The sequence below is a fragment of the Myotis nattereri genome (assembly GCF_964212035.1).
Source record: "Myotis nattereri genome assembly, chromosome: 3".
NCBI classification, from domain to species: domain Eukaryota; kingdom Metazoa; phylum Chordata; class Mammalia; order Chiroptera; family Vespertilionidae; genus Myotis; species Myotis nattereri.
Window position 1 is genome coordinate 149681872 of NC_138077.1, and position 22808 is coordinate 149704679.

The following is a 22808-nucleotide window of genomic DNA, read 5'->3' on the forward strand; positions in this document are numbered from 1 at the left end:
GTTCACTAGTAAATGCCCAGGATATCCAGAGATTTCCTAGAAAAACACACAAAATATCAGCTACCACAACCTATTAAGTGAATTGAGCAAGGTTGTAAGACACAAGGCCAATATACAGAAATCCATTATATTTATATACATGAAAAATGAATAGTTGGAAATTAAAATTTCTTACATACCATTTACAATAGCATCCAAAACCATGAAATATTTAGAATTGAATTTTTAAAATGTAAAATCTGTACACTGAAATCAATAATACACACCTGAAAGAAATTAATACCTAAATAAATGGAGTGATATATGATGTTCATGAATTAAAAGACTAAATATTGCTCTGGCTGGGTGGCCCAAGTGGTTGGAGCACTGTCCCATATACCAAAAGGTGCCGGGAGCCGGTCCATCCTTGCTGTTTCAAAGGACCTGGCATATATGGCATACTGTTCTTAATATGTTTGCTCACCTTCTAGGCACTATGTGTTTTAACCAAGGTCTCTGAGAAAGGTTGTTTCCCCAGGTAGGGATTTTCCCCTGAAGTTAGGGAGGGAATAAAACCTCTTAACTAAGTGCCAGGCAGGTAATTAATCACTTTAACTATGAACAATCATGCTTAAGCTACATAATCTTTACTCCCTGGAATGGAGATAAGAAACGCCCTAACCTTTGTAATAGAGGTTGATAGGATTGAATCAACTGGTATAAATACAGATGTAACAAGACAGCAAGAGATAGAGAGAGAGACAGAAATTGGCACAGAACCTACACAGAACGTTCTCTAGAGACAGAAGAACTTCGCTGGAGAGAACATGGCAAAAGATCCTGGACAGAAACTGGCCTCAGAACCTAGAGACAGAACCTAGCGAGAGAACATGGCAAAAGATCCTGGACTGAACCTGACTACAGAAATTGGCAAGAGAACCTGACTAGAACCTGGTGACTGAACCTGGCTGGAGAACCTAGCGAGGGAACATGGCTACAGAACCTGGCTGGAGAACCTGGAGAACCTGGCTGGAGAACCTAGCAAGAGACCATGGACACAGAACCTGGCTGGAGATCCTAAGCAGAACCTCTCTGGAGATCGAGACCAGAACTTGGCTGGAGATCCTGGCTAGGCTGCTGATCAACTGAACGCTGTCTCCGTGTCATTCCTTCTTCGCCGACTCCGTCTACGCCTTTGGGGACCCCTGGACCCGCTGGGGTTGGACCCCAGCAAAAAGGTTATATGTTCAATCCAAGAGGCAACCAATTGCTTTTTCTCTCACACATTGATGTGTTGTTTCTCTCTCTCTCTCTCTCTCTCTCTCTCTCTCTCTCTCTCTCTCTCTCTCCTCCCTCCCTTCCTTTCTCACTAAAACCAATAAACATCCTTGGGCGACAATTTTTTTTTAAAAAAGACTAAATAGCCCTGGCCGGCTTGGCTCAGTGGATAGAGTATCAGCCTGCGGATTGAAGGGTCCCCGGTTCGATTCTGGCCAAGGGCACATGCCTGGGTTGCAGGCTTGATCCCCAGTGGGGGCCGTGCAGGAGGCAACCAATCAGTGATTCTCTCTCATCAGTGATGTTTCTATCTCTCTCTCCTTCTTCCTTCCTCTCTGAAATCAATAAAGAAATATATTTAAGAAAAATAAAAATAAGAAAGACTAAATATTGTCAAAATGATAATTTAACCTAAATTGATTCATAGCAGAGTTTGTCAAGCTATGGCCTGTGTCTGAATCTGATGCACTCCTGACTTTTTAAATAAAGGTTATTAGAACATAGCCATGCCCATTTATTTAGGTATTTCCCAATTTTTGTAGACATATATGAGTGCATATGTGTGCGTGTTTTTATCTTGGTATAAGCACTGGGGATAGTGTTGCACTGACACCAGGCTGAGGACATCAGTCACCTCAGGGGAAGGGAAGGAAGTGATAATGAGGAGAAATAATAATTTTTCTTTACATATCTTTGCCTAGTTTAATTATTATATGAAGCATGAATTATTTTTGTAATTAAAAATATTAAAAAACACAGACCCTTATCGTCCTAAGAAAAGAATGATAATTGCTTTCAAATCATGCTTTGCAAGAATTTGTTAGACGTGGTATTTAAAGGAAATTTTGGATTTCTGAGAGTGGTAACAAACTTCTCTTACTCTTTCCACAATTCATGTCTATTTTTTAGCTTGAATTTATGCTGTCTTTTTCTCTTATTATTGTTTTTTAGTTTACTGATTATGTTCTATTACCTCTTCTATTATTAATTATACCCAGTTTCTCTAATATGATAATACCTCCTAATTTCAAAATACGAAAAATGTGCTATAGCTTTCTTTTTATTGATTTTAACACAGTGAGGGTCTGGGACATACTAGTCAATATTCTGAAAGGAATAAAAAGGTGGCAAATAAATGCAACTTTGACCAAAAAAATTACTCCTTTTCTTCATATGAACTGGGGTGGACAACTTACAAGGAACCTAAGGCCCTTTTACCTCCCAAGCCTGGGGTGTATCCATCCAGCCTCCCTCTTCTCCTGCATCCTGACCCAGTTTATCCTCCGGAGCCCAGGTGCTTTCCAAGCAAAGGCATGTTACCTGCACTTGGACACTCTCACAAGTGACGGAAAACCAGGTGGTTCCCCTAAAGCAAAAGAGGAAGTACTGCTGGATGGAAAAAATAAATATTGACTTTGATACCTAAGAAGACAAAAGGGGGAACGGGAGGGGGAAGAAAGAGAAGGAAAGAAGGGAACAGAACATGGCAGAGAAGATTGAGGAGGAGCTAAGAAGTCAGGCCTCGCCACGTCTCAGACTTGGTGCATTTACAGCCCCCTCAGTGCTCATGTTCAAGTTGTTCTCCTGGGTAACTACTGCTCTCTTGGCTCTCAATGTGAATAATGTTCCACTTCTTCCTCACATGTGTTGCCAACACTAATGTGCATTTCTTTTTTTTGGTGAATTTCTTTCCTTTCATCTTAGTCCATTGGTTGGAATAACCTGTTTTGCTACAACTTGGAAGAACAGAATCAAGGGATGAGATATAGTTAATGGCGGTTCCTGGCTGATTTTAACTGGGAAAAATATCCAACTCTGCTCAATTACTGTCAAAATAGTCATTAAATGTGATCCAATTACTATCAAAATGTATTGTCAAAAAAATATTTGATGTTGAAGTCAATTTTTCATCAAAGCAAATAATTTTAAATTCTGTGTTCTAAAATCATTAATTTAGTAGGAAGTTTTTAATCATTAGCAAGTCTTCCTGGCCATCCGTGTAGGAACCCTCTGATCATAGGAAAAAATTTTTTTTAATTAACTGCCAATTAAAAAATATTCTTTGGATAATTATAAAAACCCAGATTTTTTTAAAATTTCAATTTTAGAGCCAAATTACTTCAAAGAAGTAGCTCTCATAATCAAGGTTTTTTTTCTTCTTTTTTCTTCAACAGGGTCATCCACCACTTGTGAAAGCTCTGTCCTGCTTATATGAAAAGTTGTATCAAAAGCAGATCGATCCAAATAAAGAAATCCTTGTGACAGTAGGAGCATATGGCTCTCTCTTTAATGCCATTCAAGGATTAATTGATGAGGGGGATGAAGTAAGTATTAGTTAACATTACCATATTACCCAACTCATCATTGTTATTTGTCCTGCCTTTGAATCTTTTACTTGTTTTATGCTATTTTTTATTTTTTTATTTTTGAAGTATAATGCATATGCAGTGAAGTTCACAAATCTTAAATGTACAGCTCAATAAATTTTTACATATGTTTATGTGTATCTCCATAACCACAAACCAGAAGAAGATATAATACATTTCCAGCACCCTTTTGTCCCTTCCTAGTCTATATTCTCCCAGAGATACCCACTCTTCTGTCTTCTATCACCTGCTCTTTAACTGGATATAATACCATCATATAGTATATACTCTTGAATCTGGCTTCTTTCATTTTGTTGCATGTACTTTATTCTCATTTTTAAAGCTTATTTAGATAAAGGCAGGTGGAAGAGGCCAGAAATGATGGGGAAAATTAATCTTAGTTTGCACTGCTAAAATAACCTTTCATCTGAACTTAATAGCAAGTATTTGGTCCTGTTCTTTTGCGCCCAGTATTGTTGGCAGCATAGCGTGAGGAATGTGTAACAGGATGGTTGAGTCTCTCTGCTGTGTAGTCCTGTGGTGTAAGACCCACTTTGTCACCGAGCTCAGTCAGCTCTACCCCTACGTCCCCATTATCATTCCAATACCCTGCTTCAGGACTGTCTGACCTCTTTCATTTATTCAAAAATTGCTGAGGATCTCCTCTATGCTAAGCTCTGTGGGAGGGGAGATTTTTAAAGGCAGTCTGTGCATGGAAGGAACTCTGTCTAATAAAGGAGATAGACGAGTAAACAGATGAAGAGGAATGCGGTGTGATCATCAGCATGAGGATGTCTGGGTTATGGTGGAGACAAAGGGAAGAAGTAGGTCTGGAAAGCTCCAGAGAGGGGTTGCTTAGGCTGGGTCTGAAGAATAAATACTCACCATGACCTACACTGCTGATTCCTTTGTTTGAACCCTGCTAGCACTTTATCTGTACCTTTTTCATTAAAAAAATACCACTATCACTCTGAGTTATATTGTTTTATACATCAAATCCAAGGCAATAAGCTAAAGGGAACATGTAAAGGAAGTACAGTCAAACTTTGATGTAAAAATATCCTTTAATCCTATAAAATAGTTGCATTTTTTCCTTATACTTTGATGTAGTTAATCCTTTGCTGCCGCCGCCTTCTCTGCTACTCTGTTGGAGTATGCCAGTGCTCAGCCCTTGGCCTTCTCTTCTCTAGTCTTTCTTCCCTGATCACTTTATCTAATATTTTGAAACCAGACATGTCACTTTGTATGATGTTGACCTATTTTATTGTCTTAATTAACATTGATAACATTGATTACTATCCAAAATTATTTCATTTACTTTCTTGTTTTCTTGTTTATTATAAGACTCTCAGAGGACTGAGTTCCAGAACTGGTTTACTACTGTACTACCATCACCTAAAATAGTGAACACCCATCCCAGCTGGTGTGGCTCAGTGGATTGAGCATCATCCCATGCACACATGCCCAGGTTGCACACTCAGTCCCCAGTAGGGGCAAGCAGAAGGCAGCCGATCAATGTTTCTTTTTTTCTGTTGGTAAAGTCTTTTTTTTTCCAATTAAATCTTTATTGTTCAGATTATTACATTAGTTACTCTTTTTTCCCACCATAACTCCCCTCCACCCAGTTCCCACCCCACCCTCCGCCCTCACTCCCAACCCACTGTCCTCATCCATAGGTGCACGATTATTGTCTAATCTCTTCCCTCACCCCCACACCCCTTTCCCCCCCGAAAGAATAGTCAGTCCATTCCCTTTCTATGTCCCTGATTCTATTACAGTCACCAGTTCCTCCTGTTCATCAGATTATTTATTCACTTGATTTTTAGATTCACTTGTTGATAGATGTGTATTTGTTGTTCATAATTTGTATCTTTACCTTTTTCTTCTTCTTCCTCTTCTTAAAGGATACCTTTCAGCATTTCATATAATACTGGTTTGGTGGTGATGAACTCCTTTAGCTTTTTCTTATCTGTGAAGCTCTTTATCTGGCCTTCACTTCTGAATGTTAGCTTTGCCGGATAAAGTAATCTTGATTGTAGGTTCTTGGTATTCATCACTTTGAATATTTCTTGCCACTCTCTTCTGGCCTGCAAAGTTTCTGTTGAGAAATCAGCTGACAGTCGTATGGGTACTCCCTTGTAGGTAACTGATTTTCTTTCTCTTGCTGCTTTTAGGATTCTCTCTTTGTCTTTTGCTCTTGGCATTTTAATTATGATGTGTCTTGGTGTGGTCCTCTTTGGATTCCTTTTGTTTGGGGTTCTCTGGACTTGGAAGTCTATTTCTTTCACCAGGTAGAGGAAGTTTTCTGTCATTATTTCTTCAAATAGGTTTTCAACATCTTGCTCTCTCTCATCTTCTGGCACCCCTGTAATTCGGATGTTGGTACGCTTGAAGCTGTCCCAGAGGCTCCTTACACTATCTTCGTATTTTTGGATTCTTTTTTCATTTTGCTTTTCCGGTTGGGTGTTTTTTGCTTCTTCGTATTTCAAATCTTTGACTTGATTCTTGCGACCCTCTGGTCTGCTGTTAGGAGTCTGTATAATATTCTTTATTTCAGTCAGTGTATGCTTAATTTTTAGTTGGTTCTTTATCACAACATCGAGGGTCTCATTAGATTTCTTGAGGATCTCACTACATTTATTGGCGGTCTCACCAGTCTTTTCGAGGGCCTTATTTTCGAGCCGCCTTTTCGGCGGCTTCTAGACCAGGGGTGGGCAAACTTTTTGACTCGAGGGCCACAATGGGTTCTTAAACTGGACCGGCGGGCCGGAACAAAAGCATGGATGGAGTGTTTGTGTGAACTAATATAAATTCAAAGTAAACATCATTACATAAAAGGGTACAGTCTTTTTTTTTTTTAGTTTTATTCATTTCAGATGGGCCAAATCCGGCCCCGGGGCCGTAGTTTGCCCACGGCTGTTCTAGACAGTTCTTTAAAGACCTTAAAAGTGTGGTTTTGAACTCTATATCCAACAGTTTGCTTTCCTCCAATTCTGTTGTTTCTGTCCTGTTTCTTTATCTCAGCATTTTTTATGCTTCGCTGTGTTGATAGAGTGCCTTTCTGTGCTAAGTGTCCCAATTACCTGAGGTGGACACTTTTGGTGCACCCCCTTGTGGGCTTTGTGCACAGTCTTGTTGTAGTTAAGCCTTGATTGTTGTAGTTATCACTGTGAGGAATTGACCTCCAGGCCAACTGGCTGTGAGAATCAGCTGTGTCTGCAGTGGGAGAACTTCTGTGCTGGAGACACCCCTCTGGGGCTAGACTTGCTTCGATGGGGCTTTGGTGCTCACTGAGTCTGCCCCCTGAGTGTGTCTTTTATGGTTCCATGGAGCTGCAAACTGGATGGTCCCACTCTGACCTCTGGGATTCCTGGCTCCTGGATCTCGAGGGAGGTGCTAATCTAGCCTTTGCCTGAGGCTATCCAGCAAAAGTCTCCCTGCAGGGCTTGGGCGGGGCGGGTCCCACAGGATCAACAGGGCAGGGTTAGCAATTATGGCTGGTCTCAGTCTTGCCCTCAGAGGCCCTGCTTCTCAGTGTCACAGTAATTGCTGCAAACCCCACGGAGAGAAAGCTGCCCTAGGGTTCTGAGCAATGCCAGACAGTCCCACTTCTCGCGCATGAGTCTGGGTCCCTAGAGATTGCCAAGAACTGGAGCTCAGAGCCTGAGACTCCCTCTCGATTGAAGACAACAACCGCGCCCTCAGCCGCCAGCCCGCTCCGCATGCACTCCGCACCTTAGTATTTTACTTCAGCACTGCGCCTCCTCTGAGTCTCGGTATGTTTTTCTCTTTCCTCCTAGTTGTAGAACTTCCACTCAGCCAGCCTTCCTGTGGTTCTGGATGATGTCGTTCCATCTTTTAGTTGTATTTTTGAAGTGGTTGTGCGAGGCAGCAAACTCCGGTGTTTACCTATGCCGCCATCTTGGTTTCTCTTCGATCAATGTTTCTATCTCTCTCTCTCTCTCTCCCCTCCTCTCTCTCTCTCTAAGAAAATAAAAAAAAAAATCATTAAAACATTTAAAAAAATAGTGAGTGCTCAATAAATATTCTTTAAGAGGGAGGGGAATAGTCCCATTGTAAACATGAAGCAATCACAGTGAAGAGTGTCAAGTACATTGGTTCAGTTCTGCCTTCCTGCCTCCTTTTCTAAGCTCTCCCTATGTTTCTCACCAGGGTTACAAAGATAAGTCATCTTAGTCCCAAAGAATTTTACAGACTAATTAAAAACTTGTTCCTGGTTCATTTCTTTGTCCTCTGGGTACCTAACACCTAACATAGCACATTGTATAGTAGGTACAATGAGTAGGACAAACAAAGGGCCTTCAGGATGTAAGGGCCTCTTTTATTCCATAGAGAAAGGCCTTAAACAGGAATCATCGGAAATACAAACAGTAAAAAGTGTGAATTTAGAACAATAATTAGGAACCACTTACCCAACAAAAAGTTAAACAAGACAGCTTACGATTAACTTGTGAAACTATAAATTGCTCTTGCCCTATTTTTCAAAAACAGTTGCTATATATGGAAAGATGTTTACACCCTTTACTCTAGCAATCATCTGAATTTATTCAACGGACTATTTAAAGATAGTGAAACCACACATACTTACAAATGGACATAACATTTTATTTATACAAGCAAACAATAAGAAAACTACTCTAGAATTCAACAGGCTCTCAAAAAGCCATTAAAACAATAAATATTTAAACTATAATTATATGAAATTTTTGTGAAATATTGCTAGGTGTAAAAAAGAACATTTGAATGTATATAATTATGTGTTCAAACTCTCCTTATAGAAAAGCAAAGGGTCAGGGTGCTTGATTCAGGCTGGCAGATTGTGGGAGGGACGCTGACTGGGCTGGCTGGATTGGCCCACTGACCTGGAAGCCAGCCCATTATTGATGGAGAGAGAGCATACAGGGGCAAAGGGACCAGGAGTATACATACCAGGGACTAGGAAAGAAGACGGAATCCAGACATGTCACCTGGCAGGGGAAATGTGGTGTCAGACAATAACAATAGCATCCCAACTGGTCTCCCTGCATCCACGCTTTGTTTCTGGATGCTTTTGAGGAAAGGGAAAAATCTTTACTTTCAAGATCATACTTAGAAATTAGTACTGCACCACGGAGAGCATTGCAGTGTTCTCTTTTTTTATAGTCTGGCTTCTGCCATCATCTGACATTTTATTTCCTACCTTGGAATTTAAATGAACTCTTAATGTTTTTGGCTGGACATCCCTTTGAGAATGTGATGAGCGCTATGGCCCTTTTCCCCTCAAAAATCTACTTATGCTCATATAAAACTGCATGCAATTCCCAGGTCCCCACTGCAAACCTTTCTATTGATCTCCCTAAGAGGTCAACGACTCCAGTGAAGGCTCCCGATGAGTTTGTACCCAAAGTCTCTTCTATTCTGATGTTAGCTACATGCTGCCTCTCAGCTTGTGGTATAGTGCCTCACACGTAGCGGTTACACGGTATTTGTTAAATGAGTCCATGATTGATATTATGTGTTCCTATTTGGGTGTATTTCAGGTCATAATAATCGTGCCTTTCTATGACTGCTATGAGCCCATGGTGAAAATGGCTGGAGCAACACCTGTTTATATTTCTTTAAGATCTGTAAGTTCATCAATACAATTCACATGCTTTAAGAAGTTTGAAAATACCAATTACTTTGTCACCGATAAAGCTTCTACTTTGATTACATTTGGGGATTTTCTATATTATCTCTACTCTGACTGAAGTTAACAATGAGCATTGAGGGGGAACTTTTATTAATTTATCATGTGTTTGCTGTGTGTTTCTGTTGTGTTAGCATCCACATTGTATGTAATATTATCTTTTGTGGTCATTCGTCTCCCCCACTGATGGAGCACAGCCAGATTAGAGACCATTTCTGACTCCCTTTTCTAGCACTGCTCCCCAGTGACTAGCAGTGCAGGGCAATGCTGGGTGCTCAATAAATGTTTGTTGAATTCTTTATCTTTAGGAATATCATATAGTACCATTGTCTTTTTAAAATAAGTATATACTAAGGTGAATCATAGAATCTTCTGCTAGTCTTATAGTATGAGCCATGTTAACCATAGTTGTCTCTGGCTCCTTTGAAGGAATATAGGCACCATAACAGCTGTTAATGTTGTCAGGGTCCATTTTCCTGTTTAACAGGTGTGAGCATGAGACTCAAGCCCTCTTGGGCTCTTAAGGCAGAACGAAAGCTTAGTTATTTCTGTTTATTTTTTTGGTTAGTCATTTATTCAGTTACATTTGCCACTCCTTTCTCTGACTTTTTTTCTTTATTGGGTTATTTATTTGTAAGACAGCAAACATGAATTAATTGAATTAAATCACATCTTCGTTCTTCATGCTTAGAAACCTATGGATGGGAAAAAATGGTCTAGCTCTGACTGGACATTGGATCCCAAAGAACTGGCAAGTAAATTTAACTCCAAAACCAAAGCTATTATACTAAATACTCCACATAACCCCATTGGCAAAGTAAGTGAGTCTTTGATCTCTTTATACAGTCTTCTGATCCATCGTTTTCTCACACGGTGAAGAATAATTGCTCTGCTCTTGTTTCGTTTAATATGCATAGGTGTACACCAAAGAAGAACTCCAGCTAATTGCTGACCTTTGCATCAAATATGACACACTCTGCATCAGTGATGAGGTTTATGAATGGCTTGTATATTCTGGAAATAAGCATTTAAAAATAGGTACTGATCATTATATAGAGTTACAAACCTAAATGTGTTTGGGCATGTGTGCAACAACCGATTGGGAAGGATCCCAGAACAGCTTTAACACCATCTTTGTAGTGGGTGTCGTACGAGTACTTACACATGAGATTTGAATAAATGGTGCTTGAGTGAGTTAATGAGCAGATTGAAGGACAGACAGTGCATACTTAAGGGGAGAGATTTGGGATCACACTATAACACTACAAAACCAGAGAAGCAGTACTGCCTATATCCGTGGCTTTTTATAAAAAATCCAGCTCTAACTGGCTACATAAGACAGGAGCTGACTTGTTCCTGAACTGGACGTTCTCTGCCAAGCAAGTCGCCAGGTCAACGGGCAGAAATTACAGGGACAGTGAGCTAGTGCTGCTTGCCCTTGCCTAGGACTTTTCCACTATGACTGGGCCATCTCACAAAGGCCATGGTGTCTTCGGGGGTAACCCAAATTTATATGAACTCTTTGTACTTGCCCTTCCTATGCCTGAAAAGACTTTTCCCTCCAAGGTACACAGAGTTCAGTCTCTCACCTCCCTCAGGTCTCTTTTCAGGTGTCAATTTTTAGGGCCACAGTTACACCTCTCCTTCCAGCATTTACTTTTTTTTTTTTTAATATATTTTATTGATTTTTTTACAGAGAGGAAGGGAGAGAGATAGAGAGTTGGAAACATCGATGAGAGAGAAACATCGATCAGCTGCCTCCCGCACATCTCCCACTGGGGATGTGCCCGCAACCCAGGTACATGCCCTTGACCGGAATCAAACCCAGGACCCCTCAGTCCGCAGGCCGATGCTCTATCCACTGAGCCAAACCAGTTTCGGCCCAGCATTTACTTTTGTCCTTTTTCTGTTCTGTTTTGATTTTTCGTCCATAGCAAATACCAGGATCTATATATTTTACTTCTACAAGAAGGAAGGGATTTTTGTTTGTTTGTTTGGGTGTCTGAATCCTCAGTTCCCAGTAGAGGGTCTTGCACATGGTATACGATCCGAAATTAATTGTTGAATAAATGAATAGGAGGTATGAAAAGGTTAAGGGAAAGATAACTAAAATCACTATGGCAGAAACCAATAATAAAAAAAGTGCACTTATATATAAATATATATTTCCAGCATCATAATCATCCCTATGGTGCATTACAAACTGCTGTAGAGATAGAGGGGAAAGCAAATGTTTGTAGAGCTCAACAAAGGAGTGGGCAAAAGATGGAAGTAGGAATAAAATCCCTGTCAGATAAACTTACAATACTGTGGCAAAAAGGCATGAAAGATCAAGATAAACTTAAGAAAGATCAGTGGTTTATAAGAGTGTGTTATAGTGAGTGGCAGATATGACAGTGGGAAAGTAGGGTGATTCTGAAGGATTTTCTATATGAAAATAGAGTAAACTGTTGAGGAGTGTAAAAATAAAACAGTCTTTCAAAATGAGAGACAATAAGCATTTACTGAGATCAATGAGAATAGCTATTCTGGAATCATTAATTCAGGTGAAAGCCCCAATAATGTTCTACTAGGAGACAAAGGCAATGGGCGTTTATGAGAAAGGTAAGGGGAATACTGACATCAATAGAAGAAAGGCGTTTCTGTTGGTACACATAGCATGTTAATTTTAAACAATGATTTTAATTTTCAGTAGTCATTAGTCCAGTGGTCTTAATGACTAATTCCTCATTATCTTTGAAAACAGTTCTTTGGAACACAAGGTTGCTTAAGCCCAGCCCGAAGGTTATTTTGTCCTGTTTTTACCGTTCCAAAAATTTGAGGCATAAGACATGCAAGGCACTTCCTCTGACATGGCAACTATGGCTGCATTTTAAAGTGGCTCCATTTATATGTATTATTGTTTATAGGTCAGTGGTTCTGAAACTTACTTTAGTGGTAGAGCACCTTGAAGCCACAATGTTTGCATCATGAAATAGTGATATATTGCATTCCACCCTGAACCTATAAGCAATTTCCCTGACAGGAATTAAATAATTAAAATTCAGTATAAAAATCATTAAATAAAAATTCTCTGCATATTTTGCATAACAAAGAGCTATTGAAATAAACACATTTGAGGTTTTCTGATATTGCCATTAATATTCATTTAGTAAATGCTCCTTTGTTTCACTATTGGTAGCACTCACTATCAGATAAGTGCTAGCATTTATCTTAAGTGCTTAATACAATTTTGTTGAGGAAAACTTAGTTTATTTTTTAAGTTCTAAACATTAATTTGATCACCAGAGAGAATACCAGTTAGCACACTTTGAGAACTGCTGCAAAAGCTGTGGCAAGGCAGGGGAATTGATTTCATGATTGGATTTGTTTTAAAAAAGATAAGAACCAGCTGCAGGTGAGGATCGTCAGTCAGTCAGATGCCCTGGTAGTGGAGATGATAAATGCATACTGTTTAGAAGGGGAAACTCCAGGGCACAGAGTATATCATTAAAATGTGGGAAGGGAACAAGCAAGAATGATTCTGAGATCTCCAGCCTGGACCACTCAGCAGTGATGAGGCCCTTCACCAGAGATGGACATGGAGACGGGGGAGCAGATCTGTGGGGAAGAGCTGAGCCAAGGAAATTCCTGCTACTCATGCTTTAGTCTTGCTAAGTTTTAGTGTATATGAGAGACAAATGTCTGAAGACAAGTGAAATTATAGGCCTGCTGATCAGGATCAAATTAGGATGTAGAGTGTTAAACAGAGAAAGCCAGAAGCAAACTGTGATTCTGTGTCAAAATTGCACCAAAGTTCACTTTCACTTGTCTTGTTGCTGACCTCGGTTTTGGGCCATTTAAACTATTCCGGCCAATATGGACAATTAACTTTTGGGTAGATATTTTTAGATTAATTTTTATTAAATTGATATTTAATTATTTGATTTTAAGTTTATTTGATTGATTAAAATAAATATTTTAAATAAAATAATTCTGTTTAAGTAATTAAATTGTTTTGTTAAAGTTACTAAGTTTTGTTTAGATTAAGCAGAGAGGGAGAGGTATCTACCTAATGAATAAATATTTATTCATCCTAATTCATCCTAAATTTTACATTCATCCTAAGCCATGTTCATGTCTATGTGAGAATGACTCAAAGCTTTAGAGTTTTAGTTTATTCCATTTAGCAATATTGTCTCAAAGATTACTTTAAATAATCTTGAAATTATTTTTAAACCTGTGTTATATTTAAACCTTATGTTATATTAGAAGCCCCTCATGGTAACAGTGTAACTAATATTATTTGCTAGAGATAACAAGACATATTTTTAACTAACATTTTTTAGTTGTTATAACAGCCCATAGAGTTAAACTATGGAAAAAATGAATTCACTATTTCATTATTTAGAGAGTAATTCGGTTGCATGAAAACTTATTCTAGCAAGTACAGTGGCCTTTGTTACATGAAAGATACAAAATGGCTATTCCATCAATTTTCAGAATGCAATAGTAGCTCTTTAATAGGTGGACTGGTTAATAATGGCAGATTTTGTAATCAAAGAAAACACGTTAATTTCAAGAGAAACAACAAAAGTGTTTTATTCAAAGTAATGTCCATCGCTAGCTACACATTTCCCCCATTTTTCAGGTAATTTGTGGATACCGTCCCAATAGAACTTTTCTTGTTTTGAGGCAAACCATTCAGAGACCCAATTTTCCACTTCTTCGTATGTTTTGAAGAGCTGCTCAAAAAGTGCGTGTGCCATTGATCAGAACAAGTGGTAATCTGAAGGAGCAAGGTCTGGTATGATACAGCGGGTGGGTTAATTCTTCCCAGGCAAGATCTTTTAACGTCTCTTTAACTGGTTTTGAAGTGTGTGATGATGCCTCATCATGAAGCAAAATTACTTTGCCGTGTCTTCCTGGCACGTTCTGGTTGTTTCACGATCAAACCATGGTTCAAATTGAGTATTTGTTGTCAGTATTGATCAGTATTAACGGTTTCACCTGGTTTTAGAAGCTCATAATACACCACACCTTCCTGATCCCACCAAACGCAGAGCATTGTCTTCTTTCTGAAGCGATTTGGCCTTGCAGTCGATGTTGATGGTTGACCTGGATCAACCCATGATTTTGTGCATTTGGGATTCTCAAAATAAACCCACTTTTCATCGCCAGTCACAATTCAATGCAAAAAAAGACTTTCTTTTGTGCCGTTGAAGCAATATTTTACTGATGACTTTTCAGTTTTCCATTTGCCTTTCGTTCAATTGATGTGGCACCCATTTTCCTTTAAGATCTTCCCCATTGCTTGTAAACAATCAGAAATTGTTTGTTGAGCAACGTTTAATCTTTCTGCAAGTTATTTTTGAGTTTGACATGCATCTTCATCCAATAATGCTTGTAATTGTTGGTCTTCAAACTTTTTTGGTTGACCTGGACGTTCTGTGTCTTTCACATCGAAATCATCACTTTTAAAGCGTTTAAACCAGCATTCACAAGTACCTTGAGATGGAGCATGTTCACCATAAGCCTCCTGAAGTATTTAGCAGCACTTTTCTTCAAAATAAAGTAATGAATTATAACAGTGGTTCTCAACCTGTGGGTCACAACCCCTTTGGGGGTCTAACGACCCTTTCACAGGGGTCGCTTAAGACCATTGGAAAACACATATGTAATTACATATTGTTTTTGTGATTAATCACTGTGCTTTAATTATGTTCAATTTGTAACAATGAAAATACATCCTGCATATCAGATATTTACATTACGATTCATAACATCGCTTCTCGGCCTTTTGGCTAAGATCAAGTGTAGGATTCATAACAGTAGCCAAATTACAGTTATGAAGTAGCAACAAAAATAATTTTATGGTTGGGGGTCACCACAACATGAGGAAGTGTATTAAAGGGTTGCGGCATTAGGAAGGTTGAGAACCACTGAATTATAACTTTCTGCAAATGCTCTTTTTGGGGCATGAATTCGACATTTTTAAGCATAAAAATATCTATGATGTTAAGGCCTCCAGCAAATTTGACATATGAAATTTTGAAGCTTGCTGTCAATACAACAAAATAGCATACATATCAAATCTCATATATATCAACATATGTGTAACTCCATCTATTGAAAAAAATCGGCATTATTAACCGGTACACCATAACACAATAAGGCTCTGTAGCCACAGATCATGAATTAGCACCCTCTTCATGGCACAAAGGCCGTTATCATGGTGTGGTGCTTTTCTTCATGCCTCTAATCTTTATCTGACTTCTATTGAAGCCCAAGTTGCCTGTGAGTAACTGTTATAGTTGCTGTGGCTGGTTTGAGGATCATGGGTCCTAAATGAGAAGTGCAAAGACCAGTTGCCTTTCAGATGTAACTGAAAGCTAAACTTGCTAATACTGGATATAGTTTTTGTTTTTTTGTTTTTTGTTTGTTTTTACTGTTTTTTTTTCCTTTTTTTAAATTGTTTAAAGTATTACACATAGTAGTACATATATCTCCTTCCCCCCCCCCCACCCCCCCATTGACCTTCCCCCAGCCTCCCCTACCCCGGTCGCATGCCCTCATCCCATCCTGGATATAGTTTTTTAAATCATCAGGTCTGCAAAGATTTATTTTTTATTTTTGCCTCTGGTTACTATAGTCACACTCGGTGCTGTGGTCATCTGTTTATATTAACTTCTGTGGCTCCCCAAATCTCTGAGATTGAGAGGACATGAATATCTAGTTGTTTTTAAATTACTTAGGGCCCCTTTTATTGAAATAGTGGAATTTGTTCTTATTGGATCAGATTCTTGATTCAAATGATATCTCCAGGTTTCAGTAAAAAAAGATGTTTCAGTCAACAAAAGAAACCACTCTTTTAGAAGAGATAGAATAACACACTGATATTTGTATACTAAGCTGTTAAGATTTATGAAATTAGTATAAAATTATTTGTAAGCTATTTATCTGATCAGTTTACATCCACTTTTATATGGCTAAAATAGCCATCAACAAATTAGCTCTCTTTTGAAATACTAAATTAGATTTGATAGTGTGTATGAAACCTACATTTGACAGGAGTATTCTTTAATTTCTGTCATATGTAACTTACAGTGAAAACATATTAGGATTGTGTTTGTTTCTCGGGATAATTTTCCTTTTCAAAGGTTTTATCTAAATATTGTTACTAATGGGCCTTTCTGATTTGGGGTACATATTATTACATAAGGAGAGTGGTACTCTGCATTACGCATAGCTTAGATTTGCTCTGGTCGCATAGGAAGTGGCACGGGTGTCCCAGTGTCCTTTTAAATACTCGGAAGTCTAGGACTGTCCCAGAAGGGCTATAATTATTTATGTACAATATGAGGATATTCCTTCTTCGAATGGACCCCTTGAATATTCATTTGTCTTTTCGTTTTTGTTATACTCCACAGGAATACAATTATACTTTTCTGATTTATGCTGTTTTCCTACCTTTACAAATACTGGCAGGTGTTTCATGATAGACTGAAACTATGTATACATTCGTTTTGGAAATTTGTTTAGCTACTTTACATTTTAGCAAGCTGTGAGAGGATTACTTTAAGAAAACAGCTTAGCCCTAGCTGGTTTGGCTCAGTGAATAGAGTGTCAGCCTGTGGACCAAAGAGTCCCTGGTTCAATTCCAGTCAAGGGCACATGCCCCCCTTGTGGGCCCAAGTCTCCAGTAGGGGGCGTGCAGGAGGCAGCCGACCAATGATTCTCTCTCATCATTGATGTTTCTATCTCTCACTCTCCCTTCCTCTATGAAATCAATAAAAAATATATTTTTTAAAAAAAGAAGAAAGAAAACAGCTTACCCCTCTCCCCAGAAATGGGCATTTATTTTCCTGTTGTGCGTACCAACACTCCTAGAACAATGCAAGAGCATCTATTGTGCCTCTAAAAAAAAACAAGCAAAAAAATGTGAAGAACGTCACAACTAAATTATTGAATCCAAAAAGCAGTGTTGTAGGTAGCATTCTCAGAAGATTAACAGAGAAATAATGTACCACTGTCCAGCAAAATTCAAAAACTCTTCATTTTATACCTCCTGGACTTTATGTTCTACATTCCCTTTGCCCAAAATTTACCTTCCTTTCTGCTTCCCTGCCTGGCAAACATTTCCTAAGTCTCAGCTCAAGCATTACTGGCTACAGAGAGGCACCCTAACGCCTTCTATCCTTGCACAATACTCCATGCCTGTTGCTATTACAGTGTCAACTGTATTACAAGTGTTGTCTTACTCATCTCCTGCCCCAACTAGACATTAACCCCCCTGAAGATAAGAACTGTATCTTTCTTGTCTTTGTTTCCTCTAGACCTAGCTTAGTCCCTGGTGCCTGATCGCTGCTAATAAATGTTTAACAAGTGGATGAATAAATGAATGAATGATTTTATTAAAGATATCAATCAACTTGAAACCTTTAACAGTCATTTCTCAGTATCCGTGGCACCTGTATTTGTGAACTTACCTACTCACTAAAATATATTTGTAACCCCCAAGTCATTACACTGCTTCTTTCTCAGACCTGTGCAGAGGGGTCACCTGCTATGCATGTTCTCAGTTGAGGTCAACAAGGCAACACTTTGCCTTCTTGTTGCAGCTCTTACTATTAGCAAGCATCCTTTTAATAGTGATTTTGCTGTTTAAAGTGGCCCCTGAGCCTGGGGCTGAAATGCTATCTAATGTTTCTGCTAGTAAGTACAGGAAGACTCCATTGTGAATTATGGAGAAAGTACTTGTGTTAGATAAGCTCCATTCAGGCACAAGTTCTAGTGCTGTTGGCCATGGGGGTATCTAAAAAGTATGGAGCTTCTTTTAGGGTGAAAAAAGTTCTAAAATTGATTGTGGTGATGGTTGCACAGCTCTGTGGGTATACACAAAACATTGAATTAGATACTTTAAATGAGTGAATTATGGTGTGGGATTGCTATCTCAATAAAGCTGTTAGCAAAACACATATACATACACACACGCATGCACGCACAGGCATACAGATTGCTGGGCCCCACATCCAGAGTTTCTGATTCAGGAGGCCTGTGATGCAGACCAAGAACTTGCCTTTCTTACAAGTTCCCCGGTGTATTGATATTGCTGGTGTAGGGACCACATTTTTAGAATTGTTGCCCTAAGGATTCTGTAGATATAGATTCAGAAAATGGGCAGCAGACACCTGGCCAGTGTGACTCAGTGGTTAAGCATCAACCTATGAACCAGAGATCATGGTTTGATTCCTGGTCATGGCACATGCTTGGGTTGTGAGCTCGATCCCCAGTAGGGGGCCTGCAGGAGGCAACCGATCAATGATTCTCTCTCATCATTGATGTTTCTCTCTCTCTCTCCCTCTCCCTTCCTCTCTGAAATCAATAAAAATATATTAAAAAAAAAAAAAGAAAATGAGCAGAAGAGAGGTGAGCTAAGCAATAGCCAGGAGTACAACCAAAATGGGCTATGGAATGATTATATTCAAAACACAGCTACTATTAACACTGGGTGCTGGGTGCCACAGCTTGTATGAGCAATATACCAAACCAGCCCAGACCACTGCCTACTGGTCCTTCTGCCACTCCTGCCCCTGGCAATAATTTTGCTACTTTAAATGAATCAATCTATTACATATTATTTTGCTGTGATATTATAATGTTTTCAGGCATTGTAACATTTTCAACTGTGCTTGAGTTAAAGTTACACTGTCTTTTAAAAAGCCGATTGAGAGCCTATAACTATACTGACTATACTATGATACATTTATATTTTTAGATTATACCAAATATAGATTGATTGGGAAGCAATTATTTAACTTTTTTTTTGTTCTGTTCAGCCACTTTTCCAGGTATGTGGGAGAGAACAATAACCATAGGAAGTGCTGGAAAGACTTTCAGTGTAACTGGCTGGAAGGTAAGATGAGGAATTTAATTGCTTAACAATAGGCATGTACTGTACATCTTGTAGATTTTGTGTGTGTCTTAAATGCACATATATTTAGTTTACACATTTTTATACTTACCGATGATTTGCTTGTAATTTACTCATTCAGCTTTCATATTGGCTTTTGTTTTCTTTGGTTCCTAATCACTTCTTTATAAGTAAGAAAACATAGGTAATTTTTTATTTTATAAGTAACCGACTAATGACACATTTTTCTTTGCAAAGAATGTTCAGATTACTGCCTATTCAAATAAAAGGAGAACAAATGCTAATAGCAATATTTTGGCACTTACATTATGTCCTGGATTCTTAGTGCGTACATGTACATATTCCTTTCATTCTCATAACCATGTTATGAGGTAGATATAATCTATTATCTCCATTTTAAAGACAATAAAACTAAAAGTACAGAGAAGTTAAGGGACTTGCCTAAGGTTGCACTGCTAATAATTTCAAGCCAGGGCTTGCAAGCTAGCTTCCAAATGTATGCACTTAGCCACTGCACTCTGAAGCACAACAATTTATCCAGTTGAAACTTGATTATCTTCAAACCTCACTTCTCCTAAACATGACTAAGAAGCCAGGGACTAGATATGGACGTGGTGAGGGGAAGGGAAGTATACATGGGCACAACAGGACAACACGAGTGATCCTTGTGATGATGGAAATGTTCTATGCTTTGACTATATCAATGGCAGTATCCTGATTTGCAGGATGTCACCATTGGGTGAAACTAGGTCAAGATTAGAAGGAATCTATGTTATTTCTTACAACCGCATATTAATCTACAATTACCTCAAAATTAAAAGTTTAATTAAAACAAAAAAAAGATGCCTGCAGAACCAAATAATGGAAGAATCCCTTAGGCCCTCATTCATAGTTACTTTAATCTATATGTAGTTCAAACAAGCTTTGGTACAGTGATTTAGAATTGCAGACTATCAGAAGTAGCAAACCAGAAGAGAGGAAGATAATAATGATTGCGGGTACTATTTACCTTCTGAGAGCAGAGTTTAGTGACTCCATTTGGAAACTTTTACACAAAAAGAAGTGTTGAACTGATTCTAAAACTGAGCTACTTTTATAGTGTGAACATTTTTTAATTGAATATACTTAATAATTGCATTAAGCTTATCTACTCTATTAGATTTGATACTACGATTAGATTCAGTTTTTGAAATTTGCTTTTATCTGTTCCTTTTCCAGCTTGGCTGGTCCATTGGTCCTTACCATTTAATAAAACATTTACAGACAGTTCAACAAAACAGCCTCTATACCTGTGCAACTCCTCTACAGGTAGGTGTTATGGTAACTTGGGGTTGAGTCATGGCCTTTTAGTGAAGGTGTTATGTTAATGTTGTGTGTTTGAATGGCCTTAGTTATTTTTTTCATGTCCTCTTTGAACAGGGCTTCAGGTATAATTTGGGAATTTAGGAGCAGACGCACAGTCATTGCTATTAAGAATAGTTTGTTGTTTTTTAGTACATCAAGTTTTAACTTTGAACACTCCTTCTTTGTTGGTGGGATTACAGAGTACTTCTGCCTCTGGAGGACAGTGACAGCACCAAGCTGAACTATAGAAGCGCATGCCTGATGAAGCAGCATCTCCCTTCTGGGAATTTACTCTATAACTATTCCTGTGCATGTAAGAAGCTCTGTCTGCACACAGCCATTTATTACAGAAGATAAGGGATAGTCATTATCCATTGACAGGCAGTTGGTTTAAGTAAAACATGATCTAGCTAAACATTTAAATATGATATGATGGTATTAGTATCCTATTTCTCTATAACAAATTAACACAAACTTAGTGGCTTAAAACAACACAATTTTTAACTTATAGTTCTAGGGGTCAAAAGTGAAAATGGGTCTTACAGGGCTGAACACACAGTGTTGGCATTCCCGCGTCCCTCCTGGAGTCTCGAAGGAAGAGTCCGTTCCTTGTCTTTCCCAGCTTTCAGGGGCTGCTCACATGCTTGGTGCATGGTAACATCACTCCAACCTCTGCTTTTGTCAACACATATCCTCCTGCCACCTTCCTTCCCTTTTAAGGATCCTTGTCATTGCATTAGACACAGATAATCCAAAATAATCTCTCCATCTCAAGACCCTTACGTCATATTTGCAAAGTTCATTTTATGTGCAGGTTCTGGGTTTTAAGACTTGGACAGCTTTGGAGGCTATTATTCTGTCTAACATGGCTGTTTAAAAATTTAAAGTAAAGAAAGGGAAATAGTGAGGAAGCGCTATAATTACTGATATGGAGAAATTTCCAGAATATAATGCAAAGTAAAAAAGCAAGATACCCAGCAGTGTATATTTATGCTACATTTTGTATAAGAAAGGGGGAAGCTGTTTGCTTGTATGTTTGAAGGCTCTCTGGAAGGACCCATGATGAAACTAATAAAAGTGGCTATTTGTAGGGATGAAATTAATAGATAGGGACAGGGATGGGTGAAGGAATTTTTAATATATATCTTTTTCTATATTGTTTCTATTTTTAAAAAATATTTATAAAACAGGGTCCACGTGCCATCATTCTGGGAATAATCAGAACACTGAAAAAAATTATTTTTCTGGAAAAGGCCAAAGAATAAAATGTGTTGACTATAATAAACTTACTTTTTTGCTTCCTGTCATAAATGCCTATGAATAAGAAAAAATATATATTTTACAATTTTTTTTCCAGTGACTCTAAAGTAAGACCATGATAAAGGCTAATTCTGACATTTGCTTTTGTTATATAGTATTAAACTCATTTTATCCTCTGAAAATAAATCCATTCTCTTATTCAACAAATATTTATTGAGTATTAGAGATACAGCAGCTAAAAATCCCTGCCCTTGTGGACCTTACTGTCTAATGGGGAGACACAGATAATAAATAAAAATTTTAATAATATAATATGTCAGATATTGATAGATGCCATGGAGAAAAATCAAGTAGTGAAGAGGGAAGACATAAAAGTGCTAAGGGGGAGAATATATGATGTTAAGTGATCTTTGAAAGCCTCGCTGAGAAGGGGAAATTTGAGCTACAGACTGAAGGAGAATAAGCAGTCACATGGTTATGTAGATAAGAAGAACCCTCCAAACTGAAAGAACAAGTGCAAAGGCCCTGGGGTCAGGCAGCCTGGTTGTCATGTTTATATCCGTGAAAAGCGTAGAGGCTGAGATAGGATGATTAAGGGGTAAGAGTAGGAGGAGATAAATCAGAGAGGTATCTGGGAGCCAGATCAAGTAGGGGCATGTTTGTCTCTGTAAAGACTGAGTGAGGTAGGAAGCCACTGAAGAGCTTAGCGCACACGAGTGACATGATCTAACTTGCATTATCAGAGGGACTCTGGGTGCTTAGCTGAGAGAGAAGACTGTTGAAGTGATCGAGGAGAGAGACAGCAGTGGACTGAACCAAGATGGGGACGATAGAAAAGGGATTGGGTTCTGAATATATTTTGAAGGTAGACGCCAATGGATCATAAGTGGGTTATGAGAGAGAGGCGTCCAATATAATTCTAGTTAGGAGAGATGTTTATGTCTCCTGAGCTTTGAATTTTCTAGGGCAATCATCCTGC

General features: G+C 38.6%; 1 protein-coding gene across 1 annotated transcript in view; it reads left to right on the plus strand.

The window, feature by feature from the left end:
- Positions 1-22808, plus strand: part of KYAT3 (kynurenine aminotransferase 3) — a 63249-nt gene that overhangs the window by 27060 nt on the left and 13381 nt on the right. The window contains exons 5-10 of the mRNA XM_081087814.1: positions 3432-3581; positions 9164-9250; positions 10004-10129; positions 10230-10350; positions 19131-19207; positions 20444-20533. Coding sequence (XP_080943940.1) covers positions 3432-3581; positions 9164-9250; positions 10004-10129; positions 10230-10350; positions 19131-19207; positions 20444-20533 — 651 coding nt within the window. The remainder of the gene's footprint in view (positions 1-3431; positions 3582-9163; positions 9251-10003; positions 10130-10229; positions 10351-19130; positions 19208-20443; positions 20534-22808) is intronic.